At 37.0% G+C, this 12,493-nt stretch overlaps 1 protein-coding gene across 1 annotated transcript; it reads right to left on the bottom strand.

Annotated features, from left to right (window-relative positions):
* Window positions 1-5,936: 5,936 nt before the first annotated feature.
* LOC140527543 (olfactory receptor 2AG1-like) lies at window positions 5,937-6,881 on the bottom strand. Its single transcript, XM_072644556.1, has one exon. The coding sequence runs from the start codon at window positions 6,879-6,881 to the stop codon at window positions 5,937-5,939; it is 945 nt and encodes a 314-aa protein (XP_072500657.1).
* Window positions 6,882-12,493: the final 5,612 nt, after the last annotated feature.

Below are 12,493 nucleotides of genomic sequence, written 5' to 3'. Positions count from 1 at the left end.
AGTTTTGCCCTATAGACACATAGGACAAAATAGTCATTGAAAAAATCTACTTTTCATCTCCTAAAAGGGATTCGAAACTGAAAACGCTAAGCAATATTGTTTCCAAATTCCAGAACTACCAAGTTAAGGAGAAAATACTGCAAGTTGCCAGAAAGAAACAATTCAAATATTGAGAAACTACAGTCAGAATCACTCGGGACCTTGCAGCTTCTACATTACAAGGTTAAATGGATTGGAATATAATATTCTGCAAGGCAAAGGATCTTGGACCACAACCAAGGATCAATTATCCAGCACATTTGAGCAAAATATTTCAGGCAAGGAGATGGACAATCAATGAAAAAAGGAATTTCCAGACCTTCCTGGTGAAAAGGCCAGAGCTCAAAAGAAAATTTGATATACAAATGCAAGAGTCAAGAGAAGCATAATACAAAGCTAAATGGGGGAAAAGAAAGCTTGCTATTCAATATGTGCAAACTTTTAACATACCTATGTTGGAAGATGATACTTGTTAATCTTGAGAACTGTATATTTATTATGACATTTAAAAGGGACATGCATAGATATAGGGAGTGGGTATAAATTAACTGATGCAGTGATAAAAAATGTGATTAAATGGTATGAAGGGATTGTAATGGGAGAAGAGGAAAGGAGGAGGCAGAAAAGGGTAATTTACATCACATGAGGAGGCATAAAAATGCATTGTAATAGAAGGAAAGAATGGAGGGAGATGAGCTTCATTTGAGACTGTCTCATTTGTTTTTGTTCAAGGAAGGAACAACATATTCAGTTAAGTATAAAAATCTAACTTACCCTATAGGCAGTAGGAGGAGAAAGGGGAAAGAAAAGGGAGGGGAGGTTAAAAGGGAGGGAAGAAGTAGTAAGGGGAAAAGGAAATAAAAGGGAGGGGACCTAATAGAAGGGAGGAAAGACTGTGGGAGGTGGTGATAAAAATTAAAACTGCATTTTGGAGGGGAAGGGAAAAGGGAGAAATAAAAGCATAAACTGATGGAAATAGGATGGAGAGAAAGACATAGACAGTAATCATAACTGTGAATGTGAATGGGTCCTATAGAATGGAGGTGGATAGCAGAATGGATTAAAAATCATCATCCTACAATATGTTGTTTACAAGAAACACATTGGAAATAGGGGGATACTCAAAGGGTAAAGGTAAAAGGTTGGAGCAGAATATATTATGCTTCAGATGATACAAAAAAGCGGGGATAGTAATCCTAATCTCAAACAAAGCAAAGCAGAAATAGATCTAATCAAGAGATAAGGAAGGAAATTATATCCTGCTAAAAAGTACCACAGACAATGAAGCACTATCATTATTAAACATGTATGCACTAAGTGATGTAGCATCCGAATTCCTAGAGGAGAAGTTAAGGGAGTTACAGGAAGAAATAGACACCAATACTATACTAGTGGGGGAGGGACAGCTAGGTGGGACAGTGAATAGAGCACCAGTGCAGGAGTAAGGAGGACCTGAGTTCAAATCTCACCTCAGACACTCGACACTCACTGGCTGTGTGACCTTGGGCAAGTCACTTAACCTCAATTGCCTCATCCTGGATCATCTCCAGGCATCCTGATGAGTATTTGGTCACTGGATTCAGATAGCTCTGGAGGAGAAATGAGACTGGTGACCTGCACAGCCCTCCCTCACTCAAAACAAAGTCAAGTACGAGTCATGTCATCATTTTTCTGATGGCATGGTCGTCTTCAGCAATGAAGGATGAATACACACACACACTAGTGGGGGATGTCAACCTCCCCCTCTCTGAACTTGATAAATATAACCCCAAAGTAAACAAGAAAGTAGTTAAGATAGTGAAAAGAACTTTGGATAAGGGAGATATGACAGATCTCTAGGGAAAACTGAATAGGGGTAGAAAAGAATATATTTTTTCTCAGCAGTACACAGCACCTACACAAAAGCTGAGCATGTACTGGGGCATAAAAACCTCAAAATCCAGTGCAGAAAAGAAAAGATGGCCAATACATCTTTTTCAGATCATAATGCAATACAAATTATATGTAATAAATAGATACGGAAAGATAGACCAAAAATTAATTGGAAACTAAATAAATAATCTAATCCTAAAGAATGAGTGGATTTGATGGGTTCCCAGACTCTGGGAACCTCCTTGAACTCCCCTTCAATCTTCTCACTTAATCTGGCCTTTCACACTCAAATCTGTTACCCTTTAGCTAGCCTGGTCATCCATTTTCTGTTACCTCTGCATTGCTCCACCTGCTTCCCATCCAAGCCTTCCATTGTCTGACACCTCCCAATTACCTCCAGCTGTTTTTCACCTTTGATTGCATCACTAGTTACCCGTCTCATCAAGATCCTCCTTAAACCCTCCTCTCAGACTACTAGACCACCTCTAGATATTTCTCATGGTGTTTCTGTATATAAGTTCTCACCTCCATGAAGGAGCTCAGATTCAATCCAGGTCTGACTCTGTCTAGTTGAGATTCTATCTGGCGTGCTTGTCAATACAAGTATTATAAATGCTTAAGCTCCTTAAGAGTCAACCCAATATGGTGAACCTTTAATAAACTTTGTTTTCCTTTGGCTGAAAGAAGTCTTGAGTCAGATTCATTCAGCAGGATCTATTGTGTTGGTATTTTGGGGTCCCAAGCATCCCAAACCTTATTATATGGTTCCCTAACCTCAACATATGGTTCCCTGACCAGGAAGCACCACTAATATCAAGTTCTTCTCCATCCAAGACTGGAAGGTATGTAAACCACCCCCTCTCCTTGTTCCCTTCTTGCTTTCCAGGTATTTTGGAAGCACTTTTCAGACCTGATTTGTCAGATCCCCAGTGGGTCAGGCAGCTAGGTGGCTGTTTCAGACAGGTTTTCAGTTCAGTGGTTATGTTGGAGGCCGTGGACCTGGGCACATTTTCTGAAGCATGGAGGGCAGGGACAGAAGCCCCATTCAGAAGTGTATGCCCAATTCTTTCAATTCTTTCAGCACTAGAGATTTGGAAAGCTTCAGGTACCTTTTTGTGTGTTTTTTTGTCTTGTTTTGTTTTGTTTGTTTTTTGAGGCTTACTCTTAGACCCTTCTTTGTGGATGAAGGGACCCTTATAATGGGTCAATCCTTTGCAGTTCTCAAGAGTTCACCTTTAGGTTGTCTATTACAAAACTGAGGAAAATTTAGTTTCTCTAAAGAACTTAAAAGAAAGGTCATGTTCTTTAGCAACCCTGTTTGGTCACAAAACATGACCAATCTTTGGAACTTTAAAAATGAGTACTCTCTTGCAAATGGAAATATACTGCTACCAAGAAGGAAAATGCATAGAAGTTTCCTACGTAATGGCCTTTGTTGATCTCTCTTAGACCCCAGTTCTCAGGAAAGATTGTAAGATGCTTGTAGCTAGAACCACCCCTCAAAGGGGCAATAAGACTCAACCAGACATTTTTGATGATCCCCTTCTTATGGCCCACAGGGCTTCTGCCTCCTCAACTCCCCCAGCCCTAACTATGGGTCTTGCTGAGGTGCTTAACTTTGCAGCCCCTCCCCCTTAGGAGATGCCCACTCAGGCCTCAGGCCCCACCCCCACAGCAGTCACTGAGGTATCTCTGCCTTAAGAGTCAACCCAATATGGCAAACCTTTAATAGACTTTGTTTTACTTTGGCTGAAAGAAGTCTTGAGTTGAATTCATTCAGCAGGAACCAGTATGTTGGTATCTATAGGTCCCAAGTACCCCAAACTTCATCATATGGTTCTCTGACCTCAAAAGATTAAACAACAAATCATAGAAGACTATCAGGAATCCAATTTGAGCTGCTCAAAAGCATCTGGTAATGGGAGATTGGAATTTAGGAAAGAAGTTAGGGATGGATACATAGATCTAGAAATCATCTGCACAGAGATGTTATTTTGAACAGACGTGACCTGATGAAATTCTAAAATGAGATCGTATAAAAAGAAAAAAGTACCACCCAGCAGAGTACTAAATTATATTTCTTACGAAGTTGAGGGAAAAAAACATACAGATATGCTGGCTATTTCCCTGCAACCCAAAAGTAAAAGGACTGAAGGATTGCCTCTCTGATCTTCTTATTATTAGGGAAAATGTAGAGCTTTGAAGGAATGATTGAAGAAAATATTAAGAAAAGAAAAACAAAGTGGAAAAAGAAGGGAACTGAGAAGCTCATGAAAGAAAGCTAGGGGTCCAGGTTTGTTATTTTAAGGAGATACTATATGTTTTCAATCCCTCCCCCAACTCCTATCCAGTCTGCTTTGATCTGCTTTAATGGATTCAATTTGTTTTATGCCAGGCAGATGTCTTTAAAGAAGATAATAATAACAATAATAATAACAAATATAATAATCCTGCTACTATCATAGCTGGCATTTGTATAGTGCTTTCAGATTTGCAAAGTGCGTCACATATTATTTAGTCCTCACCACAACCCAGGAATGTAAATTTTTTTTATTCCCATTTTACGGATAAGGAAAGAATTAAGTGACTTTCCCAAAGTCAAACAATTAGTATATGTCTGAGGCTGGATTTTAACTCAGATCTTCTTGACTTCAGATCTAGTGGTCCTTGTACTGTCCTTGAAGTACATTTTACTGACCTTGGAAGGAGAGGAAAAATAAAACAATTTTGACCTAACAGGGAAACATGCTCTAGGCTGTCCATTAGAGTGGTATTCCAGTCAGGAATAACAAAAAAAGAGTCGTGGATTCTTTAAAATCACTTTATGGACTCACATACATCCAATTAATAGCTATGGGAAATACTTCTACAGTGTATAGCAAAGTTAAAGATCAACTTCTCCAAGAAACACAGGACTTTATATTTACTGAATATGAATAGTACTTCCCTCTAATCCCCATAATAATCCCAGCAATACAACTTTGCCTCCTAACCCCAACTACTGAATGTCACTCAAACAATTATCTAGGTCGACCTCTATTTTTATACTTTGACAGATATATATTCTCATTGATTACCCAATGCATATCTACCCATCTTGTAGAATTCATTTTATGTTATTCTGAAAATCTTGGACAGGAGGTTTATCCTTTTATTTGTTTGTCTTTAATTTCTTGATATTACACATGTCAATGCAATAATGTCTATAGGTTATTCCTTGCTGTGACTATGTAACTGTTCATATTTATTTTCCAGTCATGCATGACTCCTTATAACAACTTCTACACTATCTTCTGAATAGTTCTCCATTTCTAGCATGTAGCTCCTGTTTATGCCCAGTACAATGCTCTCTATTGCTCAGTGGGAGCAATAATTTGATTTATTTGATAATTTTTGGATTTGATAAAATAATTTGATAAATCTTATTTGATAAAAGTAAAAATTCATTAGTATAGTTGACCAAAAGTGAATTTCCCCTGGAAAGAGTGGATTTATGATTTGTTGACATCTTCAAGTAAATGCTAAATGGACTTTGAGAGAAATTATTCTACAGGGGATGCTGTGCATACAGGTGATTGCTGAGCTGTTATTTGTGGTCTTTGAAAATCATGATGATTGAAAGTAGTGTCATAAGACTGGAAAGTGACAAATTTTATGTTAGTTTTCAAAACAGGGAAATGTATTCTTCAAGCTATAAGTTGCTGATTTTCACTACAATTGCTTAGAAAAATCCTAGAATGCATTAAAAAGTGTGAGTTTTGTTACCCTGGGCACAATTATGTCCATGAAGTAGAGAAATCAAATATTTTGTACTTCTCTAGGATTTCCCTTTTGTTGCCCCTTCTAAATGTCCATCACATCCTGAAGGACCTCATGTAGAGAATACTGTAGTGTTGAAAAATGAAAAGTAAAGATTTGATTATGGTGCCCCATGAGATGTTCCAAGCAGATGGACATGAAACTAGAGAGAATTTTCTAGTTACTAGCTCTCAGCTGGAAGATCAAGCAAAGGCTTGTCTTGAGCTCTAAAATTTTGATGCTGAGGGGCCTTTTCCTAGCAACTTCTTTAGGGCTCCTAGTACATCCTTATTTCTCAGGCTATAAATCAGGGGATTCAGGGCTGGAGTAACAATAGTATAGAACACAGAAAAGATATTGTCTTGCTGAGGGCTGTGATAAGTACTGGGCAGGACATAAATCAAGAGAACATTTCCATAGTACAGCCCAACCACTGTCAGATGGGATGAGCAGGTAAGGAGAGCTTTCTGTCTCCCCTGTTTTGAGGGCACATGGAATACAACGGTCAAAACCAGTGTATAGGAGGCAAGGACAGCAGAGAGGGGGATGAGGAGGAATGCTACATCCGTTGCATATACCAAGAACTGGTACTTTGTGGTGTCAACACATGCCAGCTTCAACAAAGGAGGGATCTCACAGAGCAGATGTTTTATCTCCCGGTTTTTACAGAAAGGGAAGTGCATAGTGTATATGGTGTGCACAAGGGCGTTCATGGTTGCCATGAGCCAAGATGTGGCCACCATGAACCAGCAAACTTTTGGTCTCATGAAAACCATATACTTTAGGGGGTGTCTGATGGCTACATAGCGGTCATATGACATGAAGGCCAACAGGATATCTTCAGATCCTCCAGTTGTCACTACCAGAAACATTTGAAATCCACAGCCAGAAAAAGAGATGGTGCTCTGTCCACGCAGGTAATCCACAAATATTTTGGGAGAAATGACAGTTGTAAAGAGCAGATCCATAAGTGAGAGTTGGCTGATCAAGAAGTACATAGGCACATGGAGCTTCTTGTCCATAACAATCAACAGGAGCAAGACGCCATTGCAGATCACAGCCACCAGATAGAGGAATGTGACTGTGGCACAAACCAGTCCAGAGTACTTATTGTCTTGGAGAATTCCAATTAGGAAGAAACTGTTCTCCAAGGTGGTATTCCAGACTTCCATTGCACAGGCTCCTTTTTTTCTTGATCAAAACAGAGAGGTAAGTACATTGACTCAATAAATCCTGGAATACCGTAAATGTATGATGTTACAGACCATTAAACATCAGTAGGTGGTTAGTCAATAAGGTGAAAGCCTTCCCATTGTCCAGTTGGACTCATGCAACAATTATTGAGCTTACTTTCTGATAAAAGTATTTCTTCTCTAATGATTGACAAAGATGACCTCCAAATTAGCCAAGTAAAGGGTGATAAATTACTTTAAAATATGTACATACATCTAAACCTCTCAGCAGAACTATTTTAGAATATAAACCCACATAAAATCTATTAAACTATTTGGAGTTAGGTGATGGGGTTATTCTTTTAGATTTTCTTCATAATTTTACTTCTCCTAGGATTTTTAAATTATTACTTGCATTTGTAAGTTTTGTTGTTTTCTACCTAAACATAATTGATTTTTATAAATAATATAGATTTACATAATTGATTACAAATTTGTAATTATGAAGGTCAAGTTGGCAGGGATATTCGAATGAATTTTGAAGAGAAGTGGTAAGGACAAGAAAATTAGTATCCTATTTTTTTTCTATCCTATAATATTATGAATTTGCATTTTTGTGATGCATTCCTTTTATTTTGTTTTTCTTTTCCCCTAAATCTCAAAAGGTAGGAATTTACCTGAGGATGGAACAGAAAGAATGACAGTTGTGAAAAAAAAACATTGAAGTTAAAGGTCAGAGAAAAAAAGGATTTCCAGGACTTGTGATAGAAATACCCTTTTTTTCTGGTGCTTTCTGAGAAGTCTACTTATCCTACTTCATGATGGATTACCTGTAGTTTGAAACTGTTGCATATCCTTGATAATGACAAGACAGCCAGAACTGAGTTCTGTGCCTGGTATATGAGCATGGAACCCAAATTCACCTATTAGGGTTAGGGTTAAGTGTAGGGTTATTGTGTAAATACAATTTTATAATTTTATTTTTAATGTTTTAAAATTACTAGTAGAGTAAATTTTTATAATTTATGAATATAATTATACAGTGTAAATTTTAATTTGCAATTTCAGGGCAAAAATTTTTGTTGTTATTGTAAGCACTTAACTAATACTTTGAGTACTGTATTAAAGTGTCCCAGTGATTCTCAACGCATTTTGTTGTTCTTGTCGTTGAAACTGTTTGCAGAACAAAATACCTTGGGGACTACTGTTTTAGTGTATTGAGGACTGAGTGGGCATTTTTTTCCTTTGTAAAGGGAGGATAAATAAATTCAAACTATATGTTTTCTATAACTCCTTTGTCCAGATTGATCCTATGTCTGGGATTTTGTGGTGAGACTTCTAGGTCTTAGGAGAAAGAATATCAGTGTTATACTTGCTTAGCAAATGAAAACATTTTAATTATGTTTCACATTACTAAATATTCTTTCTTTGAATATACTGCATATATATATATTTCCTATGGAAAGCCAACTCCATTGTGCAAAATTCCCTTCACTAATGTTTAATAAAATATAGATAGATCAAATGAAAAAGGTAGGATTGCAGGCGTGAGGCAGAAAAGTCTACTAATTTTTATTGAATAGCTCCATAGATCCAAATACTTCTTGAGAAGAAGTTGGCCAGCTGCCCTATCAATAGAAGCAATGCTGAAAGAAAAAAAGTGTTCTGTAAACCAAAGAAAAAATTGGATTTACTAAAGTCTTCTACCCACAGGTCATGTACAAACGTTAAGCTGAGTGGCTATCAATGAAACAGGTGGCTAAGTGGTTCAGTTTCTGTGTGCAAAATTACGTTACAGAATTATTAGAAAAGAAATGCAAAGAAATATCTGTTATTAAACAATTTTCTTTCAAATTATGGGTCAGCTTCGTTTTGATTCTGTTGGCATGAAATCCAGGAAAGCATATATTAATTGCAAATGAAAGGCAGTTGAGAAGACTGCATCATTCTAATGACAGAAAAATTGAGAGGCTTATCTTGATAAATTAAGTATTACTCAGGAGGCCATCCCTCCCCCAATAGTCCCTCACAGCAGTGTATTTTTGTGGTAAACAGGTAGTTTTCCACAACATTTAGTCCCAAAATTTGTCCAAGAAATTTAGCCCCCAAAGTTTCAGGGATTGGGATAGCCTAATTTTGCAGTGACCTTCTGTGAGTATGGCATGTTTGTGTTACTACCAGTACAAAATAGGAGCTATGTATATATATATATATATACATATACATATGTATATATATATATACATATATATATATGTACACACGCACATACATGTGTATGTATAATAGGTTGTAGTCTATTCTGAAAGAGAAGGTGAAAGTGCTTGGGACATGTATCTCTACTTTCAATTTTTAGTGCTAACAAAGTATTCTTTGAAAGTATAGCAGTGAATTTATGATTCAGAAGATTATGAATCATACCTTATGCCTCTTAACATAGATATGATGAGCTATAGTACATAATGAGGTATATATTTAGAGACAAAGGTAATCTTTTTATTTCTTAGAGAAGGGCATTGCTTCAAGGATAGAAAAAAATGTCTGAGGAAGGAAAAATAAGTTCTAACGTGTACTAGGAGATCTGAGAATAGAAGAACATTGTAAAGAAGAGAAGAATCACTTAACTGTTGGAGCTAAAAGACTTTAAATGGAAAAAGGTGACACTGGGAGGAAAGTGGTTGAGTAGATCTAGTAATCTTGTTGCTGAATTCAGTATTGTAATAAGAACAGAAGAAAAGAGTACTTCTCAGGAGAATATACTCAAATAAGGAATCGAGCAATAAAAAAGCTCTAAGAAGTCTATATACACTAAGCACAAAGACTGAATAATAAAGAGGGCAAAATAGATCCCAATTCATGAAGAAAATCTGACCTTGCTGCTTCAGTTGAGATGATGAGATTAAGTATTTATGATATGATTATGCTTCTGGAAGTGTACATCATTTTCACAATGAACAGAGGAGAGAAAAGAGGCAGGGAAAATGCAGAGCATATTAAGAAGATATATCCATATGAAGATATGTAATATCCTGGGAACTTGGGTACCAGAATGTGGTATATGACACCTAGATAAGTATCATTGGAAGGAGAATCAAAGGTGACATTGTTGTGGAAATATAAGTCAAATAATCTAAACAGAAGGAATAATTTAGACAAAAAGTTTGAAAATCAGATTACAAACCTGGCATGGTGGTATGGTTAGAATAATAGGGAACTTGCAGTAGGTTTAAAGGAATGGAAAAAATCTAGCCAGTAAACCCCAAGTTTACTTAAATTTTACATCATGTAAAATGAGTACCTTGAGGAACAGGGAGATTAGGGTGGTTGGGAGAGTATATGTCAACATCCCTTAGTATGAGAGAAAGACTAAAAGTCATGCACTGAAGTCATTCTGGAAAGAAGGAATGTGGTTTGGAGATTATTTGCCAATGTTTACCAGAATTTTGATTGGATGGTAGATAAGGTTTGAGTGACCCTCAGAGGAGGAAAAATTACTGAGTCAGGGAAGTAGAGGAAGTGCCTCAAAATCGTAATAAGGAACAAGGTGTACTCACACAGATCAATGAGGTGAGAGAATGAACGAAACTAATGCTCGTGTTGGAAAGTGAGGCCAGTGATTGTGTGTAATTAGGAACGAGATGGGTCTAATTGAGAGCTGGAAGATGAAAAGAATGGTAAAGGAAAATCTTAAAGATAAAAATTAGTTTGTTACCTAGGTAGCAGTATTCCAGAGGAAACAGTAGAAGGTAGGGGCAATTTTAGAGTGGAAAATTGGTAAAGTTGGCTCATGAAGAGTGGGAATAAGGAATTGGACAATGGAGTGCCCAGAACAGGATTTGAAACATAACAGGGGTGGTTGTGGTTCAGAATGGCATGAAGAATGTGTTAATCATCAAAGAATGAGTGCAGATAGGTTTTCAATGTCCGTAAGAGTTTATCTTTAGAGTGGAGTCCTCTCAAGGTCTTAGTCAATTCAGGAGGGGACAAACACTGGAAGGTGAAGGAATGGTGTTATTCCTCTTTCCCCCAAATACATAGACCAGACTGGAAAAATGATGAAATATTCTTTCTTTTCTTCTCAGAAGAATGGAGGCTGGGATACAACATAATTGTGAAATTATGATAAAGATGATAATGAATTTAATGTTAATGTATGTATGACAAAATATGGGGATGGAAATCTAGAATAAGGAAAATTTGCATGAAATAAGGGATTGAAAGAGTAAAATGGAGCTCCTTCTATCTACATGTATTTTTCTAGGTGGTATAATTGTTATAGTCTTGGGAAAATGACTTTTCAGAGACTGGAATATATTTAATGGGAGTTTAGTATTATAGATAGTAAACCAGAGTTTGTGTCAAAGGTCATCTGGGGATGCTTCAGAAGCTATCAGAAACTCTTGAATTTCAAGTCTTCCTGAGATAGAAAACTATTAATATCAATAGTGGTCTCATTGAGACTTCTACACATAATCAGAAAAAAAAAGCAAAATTTTGGAGCAAATGATAACCTCCAGTCTAAGCAGAAACCAAAGATAGAATCATGAGGCCTCCTGGAGTATCATCTAGTTTGTAGTAACAATCTGCAGAAGGCTTAAAAAATTAAGATTTAAAAAAAAATACCCTGCCTTTTATTTCTTTGCCCATCTTTTTCTTTAACTATGCATATTTTACTTTTGGCCAGATTACTGGCCAAAATTGAACTTTCCTGTTGCACAAAGATAACAGGCTTCTCTTAGGAGAAATTATAACTACCAAGCATTAAATATCAAATGTAAATTGTGAGATATAAAAAGGCAACCTTTGGGAGATCCTTCTGACCACTAGTCAACACCAGATGCTGTCTTGGGGGCTAGCAGATACTAGAGTATTTCTAAGGACATAGGGCTCTGTGTGGGTACTGAGTTGGAGAAATTGTTTTCCAAAAATAAAAATTATTAAATATTCCAGTTTGAGTACTTGGGGAAGATGTGATTTGAGTGGTTTTGTTGTGCTCTTGTGAAGCACAGTCCAAGGGGCTGGGTTACATGAAGAAATACTACTACAGATGTCAGAAACTAAGGTACTTGAAAGAGATATGGGTTCTAGTATCAGATTACAATATAACTCCATGGGAGATCCTGGAGCAATTCATGCCCTTCACTAATCCTCATTTTTCTTCTCATCTATAGGGCTATTCCAAATTTGGAGAATGTATGGGTAAAGGAGAAAAGATATCTACATAGACATCCGAGGCTTCTTCATTATGAGGACCCTGTGGTGTCATTCTTTCCTGAATTTGTAATAGAGAATATTTGATGCTATTTTCTTTCTATCCTACACTCCTCTACTTTCTCTCCCTAAAACAAATGCAGATTTAGATTCTGTGTGACTCTTTGAGGTAGAATACACAGTTCCTCACCCACCTCTCATGGAGAAAGCAGGTCAGTCCTCAATTCCACTGGGTTTTCTAAGGTTAGCTGAAAATCTGCAATGATTAACTAGAAACTTGTGTGGGAAAATTTATATTTTCTACTAGTGATTAAAGTGGGATGGGATGCCTGTGATGAGATGGTTAGGAGTGGATCCTATTTTGGTAAAATTTGGCTTTCCCGATGAGTTAATTGGTCAGG

The sequence above is a fragment of the Notamacropus eugenii genome, chromosome 1 (genome assembly GCF_028372415.1).
Source record: "Notamacropus eugenii isolate mMacEug1 chromosome 1, mMacEug1.pri_v2, whole genome shotgun sequence".
NCBI classification, from domain to species: domain Eukaryota; kingdom Metazoa; phylum Chordata; class Mammalia; order Diprotodontia; family Macropodidae; genus Notamacropus; species Notamacropus eugenii.
The sequence above is the reverse complement of the archived record's forward strand: the minus strand, read 5'-3'. Positions and strand labels throughout refer to the sequence as shown.